At 36.6% G+C, this 27,697-nt stretch overlaps 2 protein-coding genes across 3 annotated transcripts in view; both read left to right on the forward strand.

Annotated features, from left to right (window-relative positions):
* LOC120345419 (calcium/calmodulin-dependent protein kinase kinase 1-like) overlaps positions 1-27,697 on the forward strand; it is a 310,354-nt gene that overhangs the window by 68,680 nt on the left and 213,977 nt on the right. The window lies entirely within an intron of this gene.
* On the forward strand, positions 5,352-26,627 carry LOC120342211 (DENN domain-containing protein 2B-like). Of its 2 annotated transcripts, XM_039410951.2 has the most exons (16): positions 5,352-7,231; positions 7,820-7,924; positions 9,738-9,868; positions 10,474-10,539; positions 13,489-13,623; positions 13,894-14,054; positions 15,154-15,290; positions 15,710-15,914; positions 16,368-16,482; positions 17,001-17,097; positions 17,672-17,775; positions 18,547-18,780; positions 20,103-20,271; positions 22,031-22,157; positions 22,694-22,839; positions 23,422-26,627. In XM_039410951.2, the coding sequence occupies exons 1-16, from the start codon at positions 5,506-5,508 to the stop codon at positions 23,541-23,543; spliced, it is 3,780 nt and encodes a 1,259-aa protein (XP_039266885.2). In that variant the 5' UTR covers positions 5,352-5,505; the 3' UTR covers positions 23,544-26,627. The 2 variants fall into 2 exon arrangements, with proteins under 2 accessions (XP_039266885.2, XP_039266894.2); XM_039410960.2 differs by lacking the exon at positions 10,474-10,539 and having other exon boundaries at positions 5,353-7,231.

The following is a 27,697-nucleotide window of genomic DNA, read 5'->3' on the forward strand; positions in this document are numbered from 1 at the left end:
AGGTTATTTGTATCAGACATAGTCAGTTTCTTTTTTCCATCCAGTAAAAAATGACATATGAAATTGACAAAATCGAACACACATTTTCATTGGGGAAGGGAAGTCGCGGTGACCTGATGGTGGGGAAATCGTGATCAATTATGTCAACCACCCTACGTTGGTAGGGGCGTAGCCAAGGGGGTATTTTGGGGGTTGGAACCACCCCTTTTTGAAATGTAACAAAATAAAAGCATATTTCTGTTTCATACATAGCAATTTTTCGAAGCTTGAAACGCTTTTTAGACCTCAAGATCCTTCAAAGCCCACATTTCCCGGTCACAGTCAAACTTGTCAATTAAAATTTCAGCCCCCCCCCCCTAAAAAACCCCAACTGATTGCACATTTTTCATTCAATATATTGCCAGATACCCGACCAATGTGGTTGGTTTAATTTGTGTACAAAGCAAACAAGACTATCAATTAGGGTTTCACAGGACTTCTGCATTTTTTTTCTGTTTGCTTTCCGTTTGGTGGATTTGTATGCGTATCATTCAAGGATGTTGTAGTAAGAATAAATATGATTCTGAGTGATTCAAGAGTCTGCATACTAACTAAATATATTTGCATGTGACCAAATTGGTTTTTCCTCCCCATATGCTCCTGCACTGGTGGTACTCGCCAGACTCGCTAGCTGTTTGGATCTAACTTTCAAAGAAAAGAACTTTCAGAATCCTCCCCTATGAAAATTTCTGGCCACGCCCCTGTCGTACATAATTATCTCCCGGATCTGAACCTAAACATATTGTGATCATTCATCCCCCATCCACTATTTGCTCACTATGTTTAATTTTTTATTCTTTTTGAATAATTTTCAACTATTAACTTATTTTTCTTAATACGTCTTGCCTCTGCATTATATTTGTTTTGATATTTTGTATACTTTATCGGACCTCCTGAAGTATGCGCACCAAAATGGCACACAACCTGAACCCAGGTTGTGTACCAGGTTAGAGTTCAAGTTATGCGACATCTTGGTGCGCATACTTCAGGAGCACCCTTTATTTAAATATATCTTGAAGGTAACTAGTTGACGGTTATTTTTTTATTTCTTTTTCAATAATTATTTGGCTGGAATAGGTTTTGACTGACTTTGATGACCTTTGGTCATATCGCCATCTCCCAGTTGTGGAATTTAATATTTTATAATTTATTTGTATTTGGTTGACAAAAGGGGTCTCGTGTGTTTTAGTACCCAACGTACTTCTAGTGGGCGTAGCATAACAATTTTTTCACGTATCAATCCTAACCCCCACCTGACTACGCCATCCAAAAATTATGTCACAGTAATATAGTAGATGTGATGGCAAGTGTATGCTCGGCACAATGTGCCAATCATAGAGCCAGTATTATCGGTTTTCTCCCTAATTAAATATCATGAGTCCTATCCTAGTTTACATGAACTACTTAGGCTCATAAAATTGTTTATTTTATTGCATTCCAAGTCTTATCTTGAGGGGGCAATAAATTTTTTATTACCCATGAATTAGTACAGTCTTGTGCAAATAGGCAAACATTGACTTTTATTGCCTGCAATCATTTCAAAAAGTGGCTTTCCTGACTACAGGAAATATTTGTAAATAATTGACAAACTATGAATGAAGAATAATATAATCTCTTCCCACAAATTAGGGAATGTATTTATATGCTTCACAAGATATAACTTCAATGATAAAAATCACAATAATTTTGGAGTTGAGTTACTATGATAAAATTAAAAAAATGTAGGCTATCTAGGCTGGTAGTTCCTAAATGATTGTTTGCTAGAAATTTTGTCGTTTGGTTATTTTTCTGCTTGCTTCACTGGTTGGTATCTGAAAGGATGAAGTTATGTTGCTGTATTAGACATTAGTTTTCCCAGTCAGAGTTATGCTTCATTGTCTAGTTATTGCATATGCATTGGTGTGTGGAGTCTGAGCCCAAATTCACCGATAGTCGACCCAGTTACTCAACTCCAACCACCACTGCATATGCGAACTTTGCTGCGGATTCGCAGTGTCAGTCTCTTCTGCTGTCGCTAAGTAAAGAACATATTGTACATAAATCTCTTGGGTCATTGACATATTTTTATATTGAATTCATTAATTCTGTCCAGTTATGGCAGTTATGCTTCAATGATTTTTTTGTTAGGTTTGAATTTCCTGCAGCAGTGGCATCTTCCCTTCAAGATTTATTTATTCTGCTTATTTCATGCTCTACTGAGTTTTTGAATTGACCTGTCTGTTCAGTTATGCTTCAATAATTTTGGTAATAATAAGCTGGCTATTCATGCGTAATGTCATGTTGAATATTACTCACTATGCTTGGGTTCTTGGAAACATTCTGAGATTTAATCATTTCCGGGTTAACGTAATAAAATACCTGATACAATAGAGAGTGTACGTCAATAGGCTATTATACCTTCAATGTAGATTATGGATCTTAAGTTGGATTAGGATTGAAGGAGTGATTTACTAGTACAGAACCTCAGATTTTGATATTTATTGTATTCAAAATGAGATGATACATGAAGATAGGGCAAACAGAAGTGCCATCGCCGCGCTGGGCAATTCCAAACGGAAAGATTTTGGTTTTTTGAATAGATTGAATGAATTTTTTTCGACAATAGATTCGAGTACACAGCTTTGTCCGAAGTGAAAGGCATAAAAGAGTCACTTGAAAAGTTTTTGATGAAATAATTTATTGGAGTAAGAAATGATATGATAGTAATTTATATGCTCATTTTGTTTTTGCCTTGAAATATTTCGTACAAATTATAACGTTGAATGAAATTTTGAAATCATTCTGGTATAAAAATGGTGTACACTCAAAGACCAACTATCACTCTTTGATCTACCATAATTTGGCAAATTTTTGTGTGTTAGTTGCCGAGGTCTGTTACGGCTTCCTTAGACATCGAGTTCATGTTTCTGAAACAAAAGACTGGTTAACTTTACGCTTAACTATTGAATACGAGGCTGTTGTTCGGCATTTTTGTGGTTGGTTACAAGCTGTTGAATAATAATTACATCCTGTATTTGTCGTGGTAAGACATAGTTCCGAGAAACTTATGTTGGATATACTGGTAATACTAAGTTGACAGAAGCATAGATGTCTAAGATTGCCTTGAAAATTTTTGTTTAGGTGTTTATACACATTTTTTATAAAGTTGTGTTACAATTTAAAAAAATGTCTGTTCTCGACATATCTTAACAAGGTTTGTTTTATTTTATTAATAAGTGTTTATTGCAGTTATTTTATTCCCATGCCCATTAGTTGCACTGAGCACAAGAAAAAGTTCTTTTACCTGATTTTTTATAAAATATGATTTTATGAAAGCCATGAATATCTATGATATGTCCATTTTGGCCCCGCAGTTGAAGTGTTCTGAATTACACTTGATAGTGGTCAAAAATTTGTTTCGCATGGCAACATGTTCCCTGTGTCTGTACAAACATTGGTAAAAATAAACTCATTGGGTTCTTAGAAGGTGTGAATGTACTTTAGGATTAGGATTTATATTATCCTAAGGAATAGGAAAACCTACATGGTAAAACCACATTCATGCAAACCATCCGGTTACCAGGCAAGATCTGGTGCGCGGGATGATATGGTGAACGCCTATTGTCCGCTTAAAAGTCCACATCGGTTTGGGAACAGTTAATTGCATTCAGTATTATTTTCATCCATTACACAAAAAAAAATCCATAAATTTATTAAACACTTCAACGAAAATGAGAAGAGAAAAGTTTATTTAACACTTGAACTTCAGTTTGTGTACGATTGTACCGAAAGTTTTAGCCATTCAAGTGGCTTTGTAATAAATGCTATCTATGTTCTTTCCATATTATATCCCAGATGACCCGGATTTTTTTAAGGTCACCTTGTAGTTAATCAGTTATGATTATACCAGATGTATGGAACTATGCACATCCCATGTTACTTATCTGTCATGAGTCGTCTTTTGGGAATAGAACAGCCTGTGTTCATTCCCATGAGTATGGTGCAGCAGTATGTATAGAATTACATTCCTGCCTCTGGGCATATGTTCATAATAATGTTATATAGACATATAGTGTTGGCTGTTAATAAGACATCATCATTATTACTTATCGATCTCGATTGGTAAGTATCTGTTGTTAGACACTTTCGTATGTTACACGATATCTCACGAAAGAGCGGTTGAATCTGCTTCAAATTTCGCAAGTGCATTCATCATATCTCTATTGATTCTGGATGAATTATGTCGTATAATTAGCGAGTTATTAATTAATTAGAGATGGGACACGTGGTGTCGCTATTGAGTCAGAGCGGAGGAATGGAAACCACAGAACGATAAGTCGGCGGTCTACGATCGCTAACTAGTTTGAATTAATTCAGAATTTTTTAAGCAAGTCTATTCAATGTAAGGTCCTTTAATAACAACCCTATTATGTGGCAATCTATGTAGTGGATATGAAACAAGTCAACCATTATGCGGTGATGCCTTTATTTTATAATATCAGTTCAGTCTATCTATTCAAAGAGCAAGTAACACTCAATGAAAATACATTGGGAAGCAAAACTCTATTATTCTATAATATATTTCTTTGCAGTTAACACCTATCTAATACAGTTTATGTTAGACAGTTTAGCGATATAATGAAACTTCCTTAAGTTAGATAATTAACTTTATGTATGAAAATTCATGTAATACAGACAGGCCGACCCAGAAAAAAAGTTACTCATAAAATCTCTACTTATTTCCACACAAATGAAAAATATATTATTTTTAAAACCTCTGTGTTGTGTATGAGTGTACTTAAAAGTTTTAGTAATCTGGAACAAATGTTCCAAATTATTATTTTTTATTTTTTTTTTTGGGGGGGAGGGGGGGGTCACCTTTTAAAAATTAAGTGAATTATTATGTAATTATGTCCTGAGCTTATTTGCAGCTTTGCAGTTCAATAAGGCCCATATGATATTGTTCATTTTAGGAACGTTTATCTATAGTTTTTGTGATATAATGAAACTTCATTAAGTTTGGATAATCAACTTTACGTCTGAAAATTCATGCATAAGAGAAAAGCTGACCCCAAAAAAATAACTCATAAATTCCCTTTCCTCATAAATTCATACAAAAATGGACTTTTTTTTTTCAATAAACACTCAAAACTTCAGAGTTTGACTAGGATTGTACCCAAAAGTTTCCGTAATTTGGAACAAATGATATGGGTTCTATTTTTTTTTTTGGGGGGGTCACCCTGCACAAATTGAGTTAATTAACATGCGATGATATCCTGTCTGTTCAATACAAGAGCATACATTGAGAAGCGAAATCCATCTATTATTCAGAACTATAATTCATTGCAGTTGAATAGGACATACGTAATGTAGTTTATGCTCTATTATTTGATGCAATAATATGCATGGAATGACTCATTGGACAGAACTATTTTATCTTGTTTTTTTATGACGCTATTTGGATGACATCGAGAGGAAGTCGTAGTCATGGGATCTGAAATGTTTTTCGCGCAGAGCAAAACGAAAAAACAGTTTGAAGGTGACGTTGTCAAGTTACGTTCTAAACCGCAAGTCAGCCCGTTGCAAAATAATAAATCTCGTGCTTCAAAAGTTACGTCTATGATTGAGTTATTTAGCGGAGAAAAAGGTGTTGATTTTGCGTCAATTAAGCCAAAACCGTGCGTCAGAAATTCTACGTTTTTTGCCAACGAGAAAGAATTGCAGGAAGTCGTTGATTGTGATAAAACATTCGGACATAACAATGCCGTCACCAGCCCAAAATCGCCAAGTAGAACAAATGTTGTTTCAGTGGGTATACGAGTGCCAAAGCCATTCTTAAAGGAAGGGACATCTGTACGGGTGCCAAAGCAATTCTTAAAGGAAGAGACTCATTCCAATGAAAGAGCTAAAGAGCAAAATACAACACGAACAATATTGAGCAATAATTCAAACAATCAAAAAACTGCTGAAACAAACACAAAGGTGATTGGAAATAACGCCGCGAATTTTTCGGAACAAAATTTTCAAGGAAGCAATAAAAACGAATTTTCAACAGGAAAAGTGTCATCAAATCAAAATAAAAAACCAGCTATTGATTCTGATGGTATAGTGCAGTCGTCAAACCGAAATAGCAATATAACTGCATCGGAAAATAAAAATTTCAGGCAAAAATCACCAGATCTACTAAGAACTGCGAACAGTGGTGCAAGGAGTCCGTTTTTAAACATGGATAAAAAGGAGGAAAGAAGAATTACAAACGCACGGAACTATTGGGAACATAAATTAGAACCTAGAAGAAATTTTACCACTAGAGGGCTCACTCCTTATAAATCAGATTCAAATTTGAATTCTACCTCCCCCTCATTTAACGGAAAAACTTTATTTAACGGAAAAACTTTTTCACCGATCTCTTCTTCAAAAACTGATTCTATTAGTGGAGAAATGGATTCCCCTCCCCAGTTAGGGCCGAAAAATACTTTTCCTAATTCAAATTCTTTAAGGCCGTCCTCGCCGAATAAACCAACCGGGATTTCCCCTCCGAGTCCAAGTTTAAAACCAAAAAATAGGCTGCAAATTTCACCCCCACAAAATGAAGAAAAACCAGTAGTTCCATCAAGGCCAAGGTTTATGACAACAGCATCGGGGTTGCGTATTCCCTCAAACCCTTTTCCAAACAATAGACCAGTTTCTGAGATACCTAAAGTGTCTTCTAGTTTATACAGTGTCCCACAAAAACATAAGCCAACTCCTGTAGGTGCAAAATTGAAGATAGGGGAATTCCCTAATCGACCAGTGTCTCCTTTAGCTGTCAAAACCCCACCCCCATCTCCGAAGTCTCCAAAAGAAACGAAAACCCAATCAGAAGAAAATTTTGGTTCGGTTGGTGCAAAAACAGCATTTTTTAACGGGAAAATAATGAACAAAAAGGACACTAACAATAATACTGGCGTTAACCCCCTTCCAAAGCCACACAGAACGTTTACATTTGGTGCCGCTGATGCCAGTCCGCGTCCTGTTCGGCCCCCCAGGCCATTACATCGGAATCTCATCCGAGTTTCGTCTGATCTAACCACAGTAAAGGGGGACGGAATACAAGGAAATTTAGAGACAGCGTTCCTAAACCCTGGGCTATATCAGTCTAACCCAGATTTGTCTTCTATCTCCAGAGCTCCTAAGGAAGGATATGAGGAAGTCACATTTTTCAAGCCAAATGGTGAGTTGATAAATATAGGGTGTCTATAAAGTTATAAATTTTTTTTTGAAATTGCAAAGGGAATTTATCGATACCGTATATGGTTATAGCCCTCACAGATATATTAAATGAAGTAAAAATACCAGAACAATTTCGAATTAAAAATGACAACAAACCTGGTTAAGATATATTGAGAACTGACTTTATAGCAAAATTGTAAAAGGACTTTATGGACACCCTGTACTTTTTTGCATTTTTTATGACTTTACTCTGAACAAGGCTTCAGATGAGTAGCCTCTGATATCTAATGAATAGTTATTACCTTATATCTTTGCATATATGTTTATCCTCTAAAAATGGCCCTAAAACAGTAAAATTATGAAAATTTGTATATAAACCGACCCTACAACTCTTAACATGCTGTACCCACCTATCACAGCAAATTCAAGTTGTAGCTGTTGGAATTAAGTTAGCATAATGTCTTTTCATTTGAGTGCGACACCCTAGTTTGGCAAATTTTGGGACTTGAACTGCTTGAAAAAAATGGTTTGTGACTACGTTTGTAATTTACTTTGGATTATAATTTAAATAATTTATTAATATATTAAGTTGGCCAACAACAACAAATGTCTGAAGACAATAGAATGACTAAATGGAACCGACAACACAACTATGAGGAGGTGGAAGATCTCACGCTCATGAGCAATGCAAATGGTAAATAGATTTTAAGCATTTATCTGGTTGTTTTTTACATTTGCTATGAATTAGTCTTCACACGGTTTTCAGAAACTAAATGAATCCTATGCTGTTTAACATAAACCTGTGATTCCCAACATTGTTTGCTAAATTCCTCTCTTTGCCTGTTTATTCCTTCCTCACTCCTGTAGTATGTGTACCAGGTTAGGGTTAGGCCATAATTTTATTCTTATTTTCTTATTTTAGTTCTTTCATGGGTTAGGTGACTGTCTGTGTTAGCCAAGTGAATATACCCCCTGCCCATAGGTTTCAGTCCCTTTACACAACTTGATGTAAAGTAGGCGAACAAAATTAATTACCTTCCATATTGGTACACATACGCCCTTTACCTAATATCAAAGTAGTTTGCATATGTCAAACAGCTCTCTTTTTACACTAATATTATTATGCTTTATGCACGCTGACCAACTCCTGGTATCCTGTTATTGTTTTGACTCATTTCCTACATAAGGTTTAGATTATTAATGAGCTGGCTACATATGCCGGTGGGTAAGAAAGGACAAGAGAGCTAATTTTGTGTGTTAGAGCGTTAATATACATTTAAACAGGTTTCAAGAGCTAAGATGGCTTATCCTCTTCTATTTCTGATGCCATATTGGGGTATTAAGGTTTTTTGAAGTGCTCTCGCCCAAAGCAGTGTCATAAGCTTTCTCTCAGAACTAAGGTTAAACAAGTTATGGGCGAGAACTGAAATACTGAAAATGTAAAAATGGTTGATGGTGCATTAATTGTGCTCAATCAGAGCTAAAGGTGACTCATTATCTCTGAGTAAAGTTATGGGCAACCATTGTAACACTAAGAGCGTCTGAAACTCTTTAAAGAATCATGGTGGTGCACTCGGAAGGAAAAGATAACTCACCACTAAAATTCCAAGAGCTACTGAAACTATATAGAATTTTGCCCTTACCCTGGTTGGAGTGTAAAAAATGCCAAACTGAAAATGTTCCTTTTCTTTTGAAAACCTTACATATCAGTTGCCCCTTGTTTAGAGTCTTGTTTCTAGCAGAAGCGGCAGATGACTTCGTGGTTAGAGCATTGCTCATTATTCATCATGTTGATGTCATAGATTCAACACTACTGTCCACTCAGGGGTAATAAATTGAGAGGGCAGTGCCAAACTGAAAAGGATAGCATATCATTTTTATCCTTGGGGGAAAAAAAAGACGATGAGGTGACTTAATCATTATGTTGAACCAAGGCCTCTCGTCCGGTTACCAGTTCATGTCGGGTGTGAGATTGGTTAGCCAGTTATTTGTTTTCCAAATGCATGGACTTGATGATTGAAGAAGCCGTAACTGACCAGTGGTTACGGCAACCACCTTATGGCGGCGAGAAGTCCAGCATTCCTCTCGCACATAACTATTACCCGCTAGATTTGAACGCATGCAGGGTAATCGGAGGTGGCGAGAGTATTCCTAACGCTTTGCATGCTGCGCCACACGCACCCTCCCACTGGGATTCTAGTTCTTCCAACCATAGTATGTCCTCACATATGAGTTGCTTGAACGCTCCAGAAGTGCATGTAACAATCAATGAACTACTTTTGTTCGCCTACTTCACGTCAAGTTGTGTGAAGAGACTGCAACCTATGAGCAGGGGGTATATTCACTTGGCTAACACAGACAGTCCCCAAACTCGTAATAGGACTAAAATAAGGAAAATTGGAATAAAACTGGCCTAACCCCAACCTGGTACACACACAGGAGTACTGTTGCTTGAACTATAATTTTGGAAAGCCCCTAATTTTTTTTATATTTTCCAATAAATCCAGGTTCTCTTCCACACTCGGGCAACTATGATAGAATAGATCTTCAGAAACCAGCTCGGCCTCTCAGTTTATCTGATCTCGACAGTAATTATTCTCATCTGACTTTCCGACAGAATTTGCAAAAACCTAGAGAGGTGAGTGACCTGTTCTGTGCTATTTCATTATAGAGATAAGAGAGTTAAGAGGAAATAAAAGCATAGACGAGCAGTGGAAAAAAACGAATATTCTGTATACTGGATAGGCCACAACCAGGGCTGGTTTGAAATCAGGGAGCCGTATATTCGAACAGCTCAACCAAAATGTCACAGTTGCTCTTCCAAGCCCTGGCCACAACCTAGGTTCCTGTTCCTAGAATTTTAGGATTCTACATAGAATTCGGAATATTTTTATTTGAAAAATTAGGGCTGTCAGGCATAAAATAGATGTCAATTAACAAACTTTAAAATTGAAAATATAATTGAGCAATGTTTATCAATTATTCTGGATGACTAAATTTAATTACTTTAATTACAATTCACGATGATTTCTGCAAGTTTTTGTCGAGCGTGAGCCAGTTTAGAATGCATTTGATATTCTATATCTGAAAATATAGATTCAATTCTATGTCACAAGCATCTGACAAACGAGTTACACAATCTCGCCATCTCTCGGATATGTGAAGGGCTGGGATCTACCGGAATAACAGTCCGGGTTAATTCCAATGCTCCAATATATTCATATACAAACAATTTTTCTTAAGAAATCTCACACCATTGACACCATTGTTGTAAAATGGGTCAGAAAATGGCAAATGTTTACTAAGAAGGTTAGAGTGTGGTCTGGTTCTCATGTTTGTAGTTTGATTTTGAAGATGCACCAATGTTCAATTCTCCATATATCACACTTCTTTTCTCATGTGTGTTGTTTAATTTCTGTTAACTCATGTCACATATGTAGTTTTATATAGTTGTAGTTTGCCATGGCACAATGCCATTAGAATATAGGATACTCTCGTAGTATGCGAACCAAGATGGCGGACACCGTAACGTAGTATGTGTACCAGGTTAGGGTTAGGTCATAATTGATTCCAATTTTCTTTATTTCAGTTCTATTACGAGTTTGGGGACTAGCCAAGTGACTCCCGTAGTTTTTGCACCTGGAATTATGGCCTAACCCTAACCTGGTTCACATAATACGTTCCAGTGTCCGCCATCTTGGTTCACATACTACGGAGTACCAAATATTTTGCCAATTAGTAGAGATCTAGCAACACATTAATTTCACTTAACTTTAGATTCTACCATAAATATAAATATGCCCAAAATTTATGGGTTTTTTACTTTCATAATTTGTTTGAATAGGTATGAGTGACTCATCTCATGTGTGTTTCAGTGTGCTATTTAATTAACCATCATCACAGTTTTGAATTCGACATGATTGCGATGTTTTGGTAGGCAATTTCAGTGGCTTGTAGGGACAAATAGATGCAATGGCACCAATATCAACTAAGGGTGTACCGACACACAGAAACGGGTGCTCCTTGTGTACCAGGTTAGGGTTAGGCCATAATTTACGAGTTCGGGGACTGTCTGTGTTAGTCAAGTGAATATACCCCCTGCCCATAGGTTTCAGTCCCTTTACACAACTTGATGTAAAGTAGACGAACAAAATTAGTTACCGCCATATTGGTACACATACTTCTGGACCGTCGAGAAAGGCGCTTTTTCACTAATATGCCCGATAATTTTGTACCGCTGTGAACTGTGCTTGTACTAACTTTCGTAGGTTCTGTGTGTTATTGAATTGTTACACCCAATTCTCTTAATTTGTCATATCGTACTTTCAGTGTAGTAGCTTGCTATATCTCTTGCATGTCTATAACACTACTTGTTTGTAGAAATAGATGACATGTACCAAAACACTATTTATCAGGGTTAACTGACACAAGGCTCAGGAGCCATGAGTATGCCGAACGAAATTTGTACCATTATGTGCTGTGCAATATGGATTCTAAATACTGTTATAATAAGAAGACCTTTTCCTGGTAATATTGTTGGGGTTCGGTATAAGCGTGCAGAATAACGTAGGGGTTCGGAAAAGTTAATAAGAACCACTGCCTAAGTCAGGTTTTCCCAACGGTCCAGATCAGTTCAGTTCTCATATGTGAGTGTCTCAAAATATAGGTTCCAGTTGAAAAAACAATATTAATTCATCTCATTTGTGTAAATATGTTTCTATTTTTTTTTTCACTCCCATATCATATTATTGATTCATCATTTAGTGTCAGTGTTGCTCACTAGACTTTCTATTCTTTTGCCTTTTTTCCCTAGGTCATATAATGTTTACAAACTTTGAAAGACATAAAGTACACATTAATAACGTTTACAAAATTGAGTTTTATTTAACGGCAGCAATTTTTTTCGTGTAAGGAGATTTCTTGCCAAATAAGTTGGCACCGCACAAATAGAAAGTTTGGGAAACATTGCACTAGGCCAAAATATTCGTAATGTATTATTCATACATTAAGCATAGAATGCCTATAGCAATGTTTTGCATTTGACAAAGTCACGTGTGGGCGTTACTGATGAAGGTTTCACTTAGGAAGTGATAGTTTCTATGTCTATTATACTTTTGAGAATTACTCATTATCATATATGTAAAGCAGTATAATGTAGCCTATTAGTGCTTCCCATATATGTGTTCTTTGTTATAAAAGTATTAAGCGAGATGAACTGTCTATCTTTTGTCTATTCTGTTTCATTGAATTAAGAGTTACACATAAGAGTTTAGTGTCCACAGACTGCCATAGTGTTTTAGAGTAGTAAAGTAATGTTTTTATTTTGTTGTGAGAAGACGCAACCGTGAGGTACGTTGAACACAATTAAATTGAAACAACACATTTTAGATTCTTGTAGTTGTCATGGATTGAATATTTTATGCGACAGAAAAGTCATTTTAAGCTGTAAAAGTCGGCTCTTTCAACGAGCGCATAATCGTGGGGACTGTTTAGAAGGGGGTGGGAATTCCCGATTTTGAAAATCCTGACTGCGCAATCCCCCCGCGTGTGGTCTTTAATAGTGAATTTGAAGAAAAATGATTTGTACCGTGTGGTCGTGTAGCAAACTGCCTTTTCTTATATGGGCTTTGTTTTGAGGGTCTTATCAAGTGGAATAATTTGTATTGTGGTGTCATGTGATAAATTAGCTATCCATCCTTCTGTTTTTAATTTGAAATCACTCACTGGCGTATATAGAGACCATATAGTGGCGTATTTGCCTTGTGTGTTTGATTTATTATAAAAGTATCGAGAGAGATGATTTAAATTATGGGGCTGTGTGACAAACCTATTATGCTTCATTCTGTAGCATCTATTAATAACAATTACCCATTTGCTTCATTGGGATCAGTGTTGTAGTCTTTGCCTTATGTGTGATCTTTAGTAGTGAATTTGAAGAAAAGATTCATATGTGGTGTCATGTAGCAATGATGGCAAACTAAAGCATATTATTTGCTACTTGTGCGGGCTTCATCTTGTGTTGGAAACACTTTGAAAGAAAATATTTTCCTTTTCATGCAATCGCTAATCTTTGTCCAAAATAGTAAAGTCGATGATCGTTACTTATATGTGCATGTATATTCATTCACACTGGTGCGAGGAGTTCCTGATTTTACATGTAGGAAAAACTAAAGCTTAGCATAATTCAATCATGGCTTATGATTTATTACCTGTAGCCAGGATTCAATGCTATGACTAAAACTTTTTTTTTATTTCTAGACCAAGCCATCAGCTTTAGCAGCAACACCACACAATAAATTATCGAAACAAAATTCTGACATGAGTGAAATCCTGCTTCGAACCAACAGTATTTCTAAGTCAGAGAGAAGTATGGAGTCCGGTGTGAAACTGCAGGTAAAATTGGAATTATTTTTTTATACGACCATTTCCAGATGCATTTCTATTGGAACGAGCTTCGGCTTTTAATATAAAATTCCTGTCTCGACCTGATGATTTGTTCCTTGTGACTGATCAAATATTCCCGTACCCGACATTGACTGGTAATCAGACAAGAGGCAGGTGTTCGGCATATGATTAAGCCCTCTTGTTGTCATGCCGTAATAGGATTGAGCTGATTCTATCCTAGAGATTTCTCACTTATAATTATATTCATATTTCCTTCAGATCACAGATAAAATTCGGGAAGCTTTCAGTCAGATCAGTAGAAAATATAAACACCATTGGAAATATAATCTAGAGGAAACTGGGTCTGATGGTGACGTCAAGTCCTTGAGTTCAAGTGGGGACGAGGATTCAGATACTGAGATGGACATGAGTAGACATAGGTATGTGAGTAGGTCTTATTACTTATCGATTTCGATCGGAAAGTATGTTGATAGATATTTGTCTGTTAGACACTTTCGTATGTTACGCGATATCTTATAAAAACGAGGTTGAATCTGCTGCAAATTTTGCATGTGCATTCTCCATATCTCAGACCAGAAGCCTATCAACGAATTGGATGAATTATGTCGTATAATTAGCGAGTTATTAATTAATTAGTGATGGGACACGCGGTGTCTCTATTGAGTCAGAACGAAGGAATGGAAACCACAACTTTCGTCGCTTTTTTTTTTTATGTTTTTCTTTCTTTTCGACTTTGTTTGTCAGGTCGAGTAAAATATTTAACATGCGGGAGATCGATAAGTCGGTGGTCTCGGATCGCTGTCTAGTGGTATTATATTTTAAAGAAAATTACAATCAACAACTCATATATAGGGTGTCCATGAAGTCCTAAAATTCTTTAAAATTGCAAAGATGAGTTATTGATACCTCATAATTGCTTTGGCCATCACAGATGTAATAAATAAGATAAGAATACTTACAATTACTGATTTAAAAAAACAACAAACCTGGTTAAGACATATTGAGAACTGACTTCATAATAAAATAGAAATTGTAAAGGGATTTTATGGACACCCTGTATATTTGTAAGTTTATATTTGCAATAGAGATGGCATGGGAATTTTCAAGGCAAAATTCCAATCCCCAAGTAGAAAAAGTACTGATAGAAGAATTATAATCCACCATTGATGTGCTATCACCTATATGTAGGTATTCAGGCAAGGCTGTCATCTCTCAATTAAAAGAAACAGATTGCTGATAAAAGGGTGGTTAGCGGCAACTGACATTCTAAGAGCTACAAATGGATCCAGAAATGCCAGTCTATCACTTGGTCGGTTGGCATTGCATCTGAATGTGATGCCAAGTCCCTGAGTTCCAGTGAAGATGGACTCCTCGAATACGCATTTTTTTATACAAGTTTTCTTTATTTAAGGCTAATAAATCACACATTAGGGCCTCATAAAAAACAACTGACTCCTAAAAAACTACAATGACCTCATCCTGATATCAAATTTGTTAAAAATTCAAGCTTTTTTTCAGGCAAACTCTTGATCGCACTCGTACTATGCAGAAAACATACAGAAGTACTTTGAAATACAAATCATTGGAACGAGAATTGTCAGGATCTGATGCATCGACTGTGTTTGAGCAAGTCTTGATTTGCAAAGTGGTTCCAGGTATGGTTGTAAGACTCGTTTGTTTAACCCCTAACCCAGTCGTTATCACACTTTCACGATCTATGACCCCCGTCAAAAAGTTGTCCTTGCTTTTCGAAAAATGTGTTTTATGGCGTTTCAATCAGTTATTTTGTGAGACATGTTCAATAATAAAAAGGCAACAAACGAAAGTAAAGGAATAATTACAATCAAAGAATTAAACAAATAACAGTCAATTTTATTTCAAATCAATGTATTCATCACAAATTGTACCAGTTAGAGGCCATTTTTGCTTGTGGCTTCCAGATAACGGCTTCATGGGCTCCCAAGAGGTCCTGGGACCCAGTGTGATATATACTCTGCACTAGATCGACGCACCTGCTAAACCACTACTAGACCTTAACGCCCATAAATTATTATAAATTATTTTTCAATTCCAGATCCGACCGGTAAAATATCTTCCAAAGTATCATACCGATTTCCCGCCCCTCCTCCCGGTAAAACTGTCGGGGATGAAAAAACTTTGGCTCATTTTTGTTTTCCTGATATCGGTGAAATACAGCCATGTAGAGAAATGATGAGTCATAGCTACTCATTTATGCTGACTCGTGAAGATGGGACACGAAAGTTCGGATATTGTAGAAGGTAGGTCTGTTTTGCGTTACTGGAGTGGAAAAGGATCTTTATGTCTTGCTTAAAAGGAAAGTTTATAGTTAGTTTTTAGTGTTGTGAATGCATGATATCTAATATCATTTAAATACTCCATCCGGCCACACTTTTCTGTATTTCATGTGATAAAAATTAAGATCAGAGAATTTGCTTGAAGCTAAGCCACACACACTCATCTCTGGGCCACTTGAACACTTGGCCACTTCGTAATTAACTATATTCGTTCAATTCCGGCACTTAGGCTGCGTTTCCATGGTCAAGTTGTTATAAATTTTCTAAGAAGGTGGCACAATGCAACTAGAAATAATATGGTTTTATACAAAGTGTAAATAAAGTCAATGAATTTTGAAGTGTAAAGAGACTTTATGGTCGCTCTGTATTGTATAAATATAAGATATTTTTATGCCATCTCCGCAATTTTATTGTCAGAATTCTGCCACCAGGAAACGAGCCTCGATACCCGGTAGTCTACTGTCTGATCAGTGCTATGGGAAGCTTTGGTTTGTATGAGACAATACTTGACGAACTGGAGAGAAGACATAGGGTGAGGATTCTGATTTTTCTTTTTGAGCAAGTTTGCTTGAACCAAGTACCTTCGGCAGTGTGGCTCATCGTGCTAAGCATTAGGAATACGCTCGCCACCGCACCTCTGATTACCCTGCATGGGTCTGCAGGTTTGAATCCCATGTGGGGATAGTTATGTGCTGAACGATTGCTGGACTCCTAGCCACCGTATGATAGTTCGCATAACGGTTGCGGTTATTCGGTTTCGGCATCAAGTCCATGCTTCCGAAACAAATAACTAGCCAACTAATCCCATACCCGACATAGACTGGTAACTGGATGAGAGGTCGTGATTAGCCATTTGATTTGCCTATGATAAATAAGTTAATCCCATCCTATAGTAAATAACTATAAATAGGAAGAGTACTGATAGAAGTTCTTGAGGATAAGAATTGTGCTTTTCGCAAATTCGTGGAGGATATTCTTTTCAAAAAAAAACATTGAATTCCTCAATTGGGAAACACTGCATTAATTTGATAACACCGATCTAAATTCTAGGTTTCTCTGAAGAAAGTCTCAGTTTTCATTGAATCACTTTTCGTTGAAAGATTTCCAGCACCGGGGAGAAACGTCAGAGTTGAAATTGAAGAACCAGGTTAGAAATTTTTTGTTTAGATGAGGGGGGGATTTTTCGAGCTATCAGTAACAATTGACAACTCTAGCTCATGTGCTTCAAATTCCCCACAGTGCTGAATTGTGTCTAATCCTCAGACAGATTCTCTTTTTTTTGGGAGGGAGGATTCATACTTTGGCTGCAAATGCAATACTCAAGATGACACCATTATTTGGCGTTTTTCATCATCACTTTGAACAAGTCTTTAGACAAGCCAACCTCTATTCATACAGAAATTATATTATTATATTTCATTTGGATCACATGCTTAAATTTGGGTCTTTTTACAGAATTTGCCTGGCCTCAATATCAGCAAAATTAATGTCTTAATGGAATCTAATCGTAGTTTGGAGAAATATTTAATAAATAATATAAGTATTCAAGTTAAAAAATCAAAAATACTTTTACCTAATTTGCTCAAAACAGCTTTTTGAAGCTTTGCATCTCTGTCTGAATTCCCGATATTTCATCATGTTCATATTTTCATGTTTTTTGAACTATTAAATTTTTACAATATTTCTGGATCATTTCAACTTTCAAATTTTTATTCTCATAGATGGGAGAGCATATTTTGTTTTACGCCGGCCGTTTGACACAAGGTTAGAACATGTTGATCTGCAATGCTTGTTGTCTGAGCTTGGAGTGGATATAACTATAAAGGTGACTTATTTGAATCTTTTACAAACATTAGAATATGGTTATTAATACAAAGACTAAGCAGCAATCACTTATTACTTATCGATCTTAAGATCGGTAAGTATATTGATAGGTATTTGTCTGTCTGTGTGTCTGTTAGATGCACGCGATATCTCACGAAAGCGAGATTGAATCTGCTCCAGATTTTGCATGTGCATTCATCTTATCTCGGACCAGAAGCCTATTGATTTTGGGCGAATTATGTCGTATAATTAGCGAGTTATCAATCAATTATTGATATAGTGATCTAGATTTTTGTAAAGCGAGAGAATTTTGAAACCCGCCGAGTGTGTGTGTGCGATGCGCAGTGCGCAAGTTACAAGAGCGGATGAATCGAAACTGCAGTTTCTGTTTTGGGGGATCCCCTGACTATCGATCGATAAGTCTTCGGTTTCCAACCGATATTCTCGTACTTACTTTTACTTATAATTTATGAACATGTCTCATGTTGCAGAAATCACCAAAAACTCTATATTATTTTCCCCCAACAAGTTTGTTGCTGTGTATTTGCTTGCACGTCAGTTTGAAAATGACTGATAACGTCCGATCATTTGAACAAATAAATGCATAGAGCATTCCGAAAATACAGTGTAACATTACAGAAATATATTTGTGTTAGCAACTATCGTACAGCGGGACTCTTGGATCACTTAATATAGTCACCATATCATAACCTATATTTTCTTCAGTTTATCTCATTTATCTGGTCAATCAAGCTCTCTTTTATTTATTCAGATATTTGCTTCCCTTCTACTCGAAAGGAGAGTTATCATCAGTGGGAAATCACTAAGCACATTAACTGCCTGCATTCATGCTTTCCGAGCCCTGCTGTACCCTTTTATATGGCAACACGTATTTGTTCCTGTCCTACCTCAGCCTATGGTAGACTTATGCTGCTCACCAACTCCGCTACTCATCGGGATTTTAGAAACGTCATTACACAAATTGAGGACACTGCCATTGGAAGAGGTTTGTGATATTCAAGAATTTAATTTTGTTTTTTGTGTTTCCTCTGAACGAGTTTCTACACCAGGGGTGGGCAATTAATTTATTGAATGGGTCAGTAACAGACAATAGACTTGGTTAGTTATGGGGCCGGAACTCAAAACTCAATATGAAAAACTATGAATAAAAAAACAGTTTGTTTACAACAGCTAGACCAACGTTTATATAATAATGAGAAGCACAATGTAACAATTGGGTTATTATGACGTTATTTTCATCGGTATTTTCAACGGAATTTTATATCCATAAAACTATAGTTGTAATTTCAGCAGAGTCGGTCGAATGAAACACTTTGGCAGGCCAGATCCGATCCGAAATTTGCCGTAATTTTCTTGTCCCTGTTCTACACAGACAGTCATTTTTAGCCACAAACAGCTGTTTATGATAATTACTTTTTGGAGAAGTTTGCAATTTGGCTTGTATTTATCAGATCTGTTACCATAACGTTCAATTAGCCTAGATCGGTGGTTCCCAACCTTTTTTCTGAATTACCCACTTTGGTTTACAAGAGGGTTTTCATCACCCACATACTAAAGCAGGGGTTCCCAAACCGCGGGCCAAATCCGGCCCGCGTAACGATTCAAAATGGCCCGCCGAGCTTGAGTGAAATAGTGTGCGAGTTAGTGCAACAGATTTTGCTTCACCTTTTTTCATTCTAGATAGCGCCAAGTGTTACGCCATTATCACACTTTAAGCACGTGTTTTTATCGTAACAATTCAATTAAAGCGTTATCTCAGTTATTCGTACCGGTATTATGATTACATAGGGCAGTAATTTAGTTATGAACCATAAGAGCTTAGACATGTCACGCGTTTTCAGGCGCTACACTCTTCCGGCCCGCGAACAACCCTCCGATTCAAGTTTTGGCCCGCGACCAATAAAGTTTGGGAATCCCTGTACTAAAGCCACCAATAATATTTGATAAGACTTGTTTAAGTGAGTATAAAAATCAAGACCCCAAGTCAGTTCGATGCTTTCGTTTCAATGCAATAGCTTTTGAAAAAAACTTGTGGTTATTGGAAAAAGTGTTGCCAATGTGTTGCGCCACCGTGATTATACACAACATATTTACAAGAATTTTCTCCAAAACTCTCCGTACTTGTTGGCACCGGCATTTTTCTTTTTCAAGTGTAATTATGCTTTTCATTGTGTATTAATGTTATTTCATTGGGTTTACTTTGTGTAATATTTTACAACTTTATTGCCCCTCAATTCCCCATAGGTGTGAACATTGTGTTTTCATGCGTGTAATTTTTATTCAAACATTCTATTTTTGTCTCCACAGGTTTTTCTCGTTAATATGTCGACACAAGAAGTTCTTTCAAGTGCTGGTGACGAGATGGAGATTTTGCCTCGAAAATTACAAACGCCGTTAATTAACTCGTTAACTAATTTTGCCAATAATTTTCAAAGTGGAGGAATGGAGCCCAGCTATGATTTTGCAATAGATTATGGTAAGTTGTTGGTGTTGTAGAGAATTTGCTCACGGCCAGATCATGCGTAGTTATTCGGAAGTAAAAGAGATCCATTTCTGAGCAAAGGCTACTACAGGGGTGGCCAACCTTTCACATACCATGCGCCACGTTTTAAAAATAATGTTTCAGATGCGCCGTAAATCTCTTGTATTCCCACGCCTAATGTCCGCTTCTTGTTGAAATTATATAAATTTATAATACACACACATATATACACACGTATATGTAGTTTTTACAATTTAAAACTTCACATGAATAGAAATTGAGCAAGGAAGTATAATAAATAAAACTGATCAATTTTATTTAAGTACCGCCTTTATGAGACTTTTGCTGCTGTTTACAGAAAACCACTCATTTAGAGAATTACCGAATCACTGAATGAATAAATTTCAATGACAGCCGCATATATATAGTTAACTCAACGAAAATTCTCGTATCCACGCAAAAATTCGAGCAATTTACGATAAACAGATTACGATTGATTACGAAACAGGGAACCATTGTGACGCCCTTTTCAAGTAAAAACTACAGCCGTCCTGAAAGTAGGAGAAAAACGCATTCTGTCTTATGAGCATTACGCAATAAAGCTGTTTTTAACATCGAAGAGAAAAAGGTACGAATAAGAAGTAAAGTTAGGCGTAATATTGTGACAACAGGCCTTTAGTATCAATATCTACTCTACTCTACCCTCGATTCTAATTGGCCTTTGCTAATCAGCTGTTTGGCCTAGCGTCGCGTGATTTTACTCCAGGCTTCTTCGAGATTAGTACTTGCGTCACAGCAAACGATTTTACGCTTCGCTTTTGTTGACAACGGTTTGAAGTTTTGAAGTTTGGATGAAAAAGGTGGTATTTAGGGGTCATTTTCAGCATGTTGTGGGTTGATTTATAATAATTTTTTTAGGCTTGGGCAATTCAACTGGTTGTTCAAGTGCAATTAACAATTTTGGCATGAAAAGGGTTAAAGATACAATGCGCCACCTCTAATCATGCAATGCGCCACGTTTGGCGCATGCGCCATAGGTTGGCCACTCCTGGGCTACTAAAACTGTATAGAATTATGGTCTGTGCTTAATTAACTTGCCAAAAAGGCAATTGATATGAAACTACTTCAAGTCAATACAACCAAGTAAACAGCTACACTGAATTCAGATGTGGAATGAAGGCAGTTCATCACACAGCCCCACATCACACAGCCCCACATCACACAGCTCCACATCACACAGCCCCACATCACATTTCTTGTTCTAATTTGTTAACTTGTGTTTGTTAACTTGATAATGCAGAAGATTATCATCCTTGGATAATTGTGCTTTAATTCTGTTTCCCACTCTTTAACTGACCTTATGTCTGATTTTATATTCTGGTATTTGTGGTGACAACTGAACTGTTTATTACTTATCGATTTTAATCGGTACGTATTTGTATATCTGTCTGTCTGTTAGATGCACGCGATATCTCATGAAAGCGAGATTGAATCTGCTCCAGATTTGGCATGTGCATTCATCATATCTCGGACCAGAAGCCTATTGATTTTGGGCGAATTATGTCGAATAATTAGCGAGTTATTAATTAATTAGTGATGTGACACAAGGTGTCACTATGGGGTAAGAGCACTGTTTTGGGGGATCCTCTAACTTTCGATCAATAAGTCTTCGGTCTCTGACCGATATTCTCATGTTACCTATTGCCTGTGTTAAATGATACCAATAAACATAATTGATGAATAATCTTCTTAGAATCAGCGGAACGCAACACTGTAATTTCGGAATCCTTCATGCATTTATTTGTCGAGATGATCGGACATTATCCGAGTCATTTTCAAACTGACGTGCAATCGAATACACAGCAACAAACTCGTTGGGGGTAAGTGCTATAAAGCTTTTATGTATGTAGAAAAGTTATATTTGTCTTAGTGTGCAACAGGACTCTCGAATTACATATAGCAATTGGCTCGGTGGTGCGGAGCATCATGCTAAGCATTAAGAATACGCTCGCCACCGCATCTCTGATTTCCCTTCGTGGGTTCACGTAACCGCTGGTCAGTTACGGCTTCCTCCACCATCAAGTCCATGCTTCCGAAAAACAACTGGCTAACTAATCCCATACCCGACCTGGACTGGTAACCGGACGAGAGGCCGTGGTTTGAGATATGATTAAGCCGTCTTTCCTCTCCCCCGAGATAAATATGTAAATCTTTTGTTTATTCTTGCTACAGCATCCTTGCATTATACGCATACGGATCCATTAGTGCAAAAGCATTGATGAAGGATTGGTAGTTAATCTCGCGTAACTTCTGCTGATAACATTTAGAAGTATTTGGGCTTCTTATCCGGTTGGTTAGAAATACTATGATCCTAAGTATATATTATATGGAATCGAAATTTAATTTTTAATTTCAGGAAAATTCAACGAAACTTTAATCGAATATCATTTTATGAAGACGTAACATCTCGTAGTTTGCGACGTTTCCTTGATTTGTTCATGGGAACGCAGATGTTTGATGGATTCATACATTCAAGGGAATTGGCCAACACTGATTATGAAGGTAAAATATGAGTTTGTTATCATTGATATTTGATTAAGACGACTATTTTTATTCATTATTTTAAATTCTTGCCTCTAGGAATGATTCAGAATAGTTAGTTGAAAAATTATTAATATGAGCAATTTATGTTCCACAAAAATGATTTTTTCCAAAACTTCCTTCCAAAACTTTAGATGAATTAGTGAACCCTTGTTAGGAGCGAAGTTGTGAAAAAGCCGCACAAAATTTAAAATAGAAATAATTTTAATAGGCCTTTTTGAACACATGACAGTCAGAGATGCTATAAATTGGCCCTTTTAAAACAAAGTAGCTCTTCTTCTCATGCTTGTTCCAAACTTTTTTAGAGCAAGGATGAGAAAAAAAAATCCAAAAATGAGGTGTTTTATATATATTATGTTACGTAAACCATACTTCAAATCAGAACGGTTTTGGTCCACAGTTGTGCAACAGGCTCGTGGGGCACAACCTGACCAGCCAAGCGATTTGATGTGTCCCTTGTCAACACTTTATTAACTGCTTCTTCAAAACATAACTGTTTTATTAAACGGCTCTAAAAATCGAATAAAAAACATCTTTTTTCAGGTTTATTTGAACGCCGAATTGCCCGGCACTTGCTAACTGCTGATGCTTCGAACTTGAATTTCAAAGTTTTCCGGACAAAAATGAAACGATTTATGCAAGGAATAGGAAAAAAGAAGATTTAAGGATTAATCAATGTTTGCAAGTGTACTGTAGCGAGGATAAAGATGACTATTGGATCTCTGCTATAGAAAACCCTTATCGGTCGTTCTGTCTGTGTGTCTAAGCTTTAGCATCTTAACGGCTGGACCGATCTAGATTAAATTGTACACATGGGTTATCTTGTCACCCTAGTAATGTGCTTTTCATAGAAAGTTCGGATTGTAGTTTCGTTTCTATGGCAACAATGAAAAACGTGCCAGTCGTTATGAAAGTTTCAAATTTTTTACAATTCATCGCTGTTTTCTTGCCAACCAAGTCGAAAATTGAAATTCCAAGAATGCTACCTTCCACAGAGAAAAAACTTTCTCAAACTCGTTTTCCATCCTGATACTCCATAAACTATCCAAGCCTTAGTGAACTTTATTTTAACTTTTAGCTACAGTATATCAATCTTGCAAGAATGTTTAGAAAACGCACAGAACTTGTAATGAATTGGCAGTTTCGGTAACTCGTTCACTTGATCACAGCGCATTATAGATCCGCAAGTCTTTGAGGATTGTGCCGGTTGTTTAAGTACGGGCCTCAACTATTAGCGGAGATCCTGGGCGCCTATCGGCTTATTCTAAATCAGGGGTTCCCAAACTTTTTTCAGGACGACCCCAAAGACAACTCTCAAGTGTCCAGTGCGACCCCAGGTCAATATATATATTTTCATGAAACTCTAAAGAGCTTCTTTTACTGGACTTTGAGTTTGGTCATGTGGTGGTACTAGGTAAAATGAGCTAAAACCGAACAGTGATGTCACAATAGGCACTTGCATTTTCTATAGCATATGCATAAAGCGATGCCTATTGGCCTGTTTTACAGTAAGCCATGGTACAAACTGCTAAATTTAACATGGTTTGTCAAATCTTAGATGTTTTGTACATCCACCCTCTACCATACCTCAGCGACCCCACAGACCCAATGACCTGTTTGTGACCATACCTACTTATCACTCCGACCCAATTTGGGGTCGCAACCCCTGGTTTGGGAACCCCTGTACTAAATGATTCTGGGTTTCAAGACTCTGTCATTTTGATCAAGTTTTTGCTTCATGTCTATCACAAAACACCGCAGTATTTATTTGTCTTTAATGTTCCTTTTGCAAGTGCTATAATTATTTTGCACTTTAATCCCTCACCATACTGAGAGACTTATCATTTGCAAGTCTGTTAAGTCTCATCTCTCCTACTTCCTACTACATATATCCATATTATCGAGCAAGTTTTTTTTTTCATTCTCCGACCATCACAAAACACTGCAGTATTTATTCAAATATAATGTTCCTTTTGCAAGTGCTTTTATTATTTTGTACTTATATTTTTCCATCGTACTATGTATTACTTGCATCTCATTCTTTTTTATTCTAATCAAAGCCTTTTAGAGATTTTGTAAATGCTTTTTTGGATATCAAGGCTCTAAATGAGTGTGTGATCAAGATGTATTGCTGTATGTTTAGTACTCCTAAAGTATGTGAACCAAGATGGAGGACACCAGAACATAGTATGTGTACCAGGCTAGGGTGAGGCCATAATTTCAGGTACTAGTACTACGGGAGTCACTTGGCTAGTCCACAAACTCGTAATAGAACTAAAATAAGGAAAATTGGAATAAAAGTATGGCTTAACCTTAACCTGGTACACATACTATGTTTCGGTGTCCGCCATCTTGGTACGCATACTTCAGGGGTACCGCATATTTTATGTTTTTATTTCATCTTTGCTTACAATATCTTTTGTGACATTCTATGTCAGAGCCAGTGCTCTGGAATCTGATACTTTTTTTTTTTTCAAACTTCAACTTTTCACAATTTTATACTTGGTCACCAAAAATTCGACTTCCAGCAATGAATAAAACTCAAATATATTATTATTATTCAAGACGTCTCTCACGAGTCAAAACAGCTGAAAAAAATGTCTCCACGCGCATCAAATTACGTTAATATTTAGGCATTTTCAATCTGGAGTCTTGGGACATCAAATTCTAATCCATTCATAAAATTTACCTCAAAATATTTGACTTCATGCACATGAAAATTTGACTGCCATTTCTGAATGAAAACTCAAAACATTTCATTATTATCCAAGACACAATTCAAGAGTTAAAATACAGCAAAATAAATTATATCCAGGTTACCAAAATATTTGAACCCATGCTCATTTCGTTAATATCTTGGCATTGCGTCACCCAATTGTTGCAATACGGGCTTAAATCTGACAATGCTTTCAGACGTGAAGAGCCATCGCAGTGTCTGAAATAACTGATTTCATACTTATGTCTTAGTCCATTTGGAATCCAAATTTGTTAGCAAATAACCTGCCATTGCATACAATTTTCCGCTGATAAGATAACTTACTCTCATAGCCACATGTCAAGTTATCAGTCTAATCAAAAAGCAAAAGAATAGTTGGCCAGTTATCTGTTTCAGATGTATCGACTTGATGGTGAAACTAGCTGTAACTGACCAGAAGTTACATGAAATACCCTACAATGGCAAAGAGCCTAGCAATCCTCTCACACACAACTATCCTCCCCATAGATATGAAACTTCAAACATGCACCTCATGCATAAGAGGTGTAATCATAACACTTAGCACAAAACACTCAACACCGACTTGTATTATCATTATATTGTTGCATTCAAATATTTTCAAAGCAGTATTCTGTCATTTTGTATCATTCTGTATACTGAGGGGAAATGTATTCCTAGTCACATCTGCAAAGCAATTTTTGTGTTTCTGTCAGGAATTTTGACTTTGAATTCTAAAGTTTTAACTCAAACATCTACCCTAGAAAATACGATAAACCATCAATAAAACATGTTGAACTCTGACCCAACAGCCGTAATCTATAACATCTTGAATTTTTTGCATTCATTGACATTCATTATCCCCCCCACCTCGGGGAGCTCAGCTTCTTGTAGTTCATTTAAATTCAATATTAATGGTTAATGTTTCGATATCTACACTGTGATTCTTCTTGTAATATTTTTCAATTCATATATCCGGAATATATAGAATATATATCGTAATAATGAATTTAATAAAATGACAGTTATAAGTCTCTTTTCTGGAGGTTTGATGGAATTTTAGGGACGGGTTCTCAAACTTAATAACCATAGGTGCCCTAATGTCAGAAAAGATGTGAATCACTGCGTAAGCTACAACACTAAACACTTTATAAATCTAATACATAACTTTTGTAAAGTCAAATATAACGCTAGTCTTCATTGTAGACACTTTATTAATTTGCTATGGTTGTCTAACGATGTATTCGCCAGAAGCCACTGAATCCCACTGCCGAGTGGTATACAACCAGCACATGGAATGGAGTACAGGGACATTCTTCATCAGACAGTACACCTCATGATAAGTTGATCATATTCACTCATAGTCTTGGACGTTTCACGCAGAAAGGCATCAAAAACATTTATTTATTGTGTTAACATGTGCCTAGTCACGAGCTGCAGTGCTTTGTTGTGTTTGACTGTGTGTAGCAGGAGTGTTAAGGAGCGTTCGGTCATCAGAGTCGGTTCCCTCGATATTCACTATTGTGTACTAGATTAACGGTTATTGTAAGTAAATAATCTAAAAAAGTTCGTAAGTGGGCGAGGGCTATGGTGTGTAATATTATGGTTAAATGTTTCAATGATTACATATGAGACGTCTTCGCCTCAAACGAGGATATGTAAAAGCATCCATAAAATAATAAATAAACTTATATCCACATCACGCTGTGTGACATGCTTCTCTAAGTATCGCATTCGCCGATCGATGACTTGCGTACCGTATTTGCTCGTTTAATAGCTCGGGCGCTTATTTTTTCAAACATACTCTCTAACCGGGCCCTTATTCAAGCAGGGGCGCTTGTTATTTTTGAAGTAAAATTACACACAAAAATACCGGTGGATAAGATCGATCGTTACGAAGGTATCAATGTATGGCAAAGTATTCCACAGAGTATGAAACAGTGTTCCCCACAATTATTTGATCGCAAACTAAAACAACATTTATTAGCGGATTATAATGTGATGCAGTGACGTTCAAATCTCAGTGTATGCTATCAGATTCATCAAATGGATAGGAAATCACCATTTTATAGATGTATGTCTCTGTGAAAATTATTGAAGATACTA

The sequence above is a fragment of the Styela clava genome, chromosome 1 (assembly GCF_964204865.1).
Source record: "Styela clava chromosome 1, kaStyClav1.hap1.2, whole genome shotgun sequence".
NCBI lineage: Eukaryota > Metazoa > Chordata > Ascidiacea > Stolidobranchia > Styelidae > Styela > Styela clava.

Excerpts from the sequence above, each read along its gene's own strand:
- LOC120342211 (XM_039410951.2), top strand. The coding sequence starts at position 5,506 with ATGGGATCTGAAATGTTTTTCGCGCAGAGCAAAACGAAAAAACAGTTT. Across the intron at positions 9,869-10,473 it reads ATTTGCAAAAACCTAGAGAG|AAATCTCACACCATTGACAC; the intron begins GTGAGTGACCTG and ends ATTTTTCTTAAG. Across the intron at positions 17,098-17,671 it reads AGTTGAAATTGAAGAACCAG|ATGGGAGAGCATATTTTGTT; the intron begins GTTAGAAATTTT and ends TTATTCTCATAG.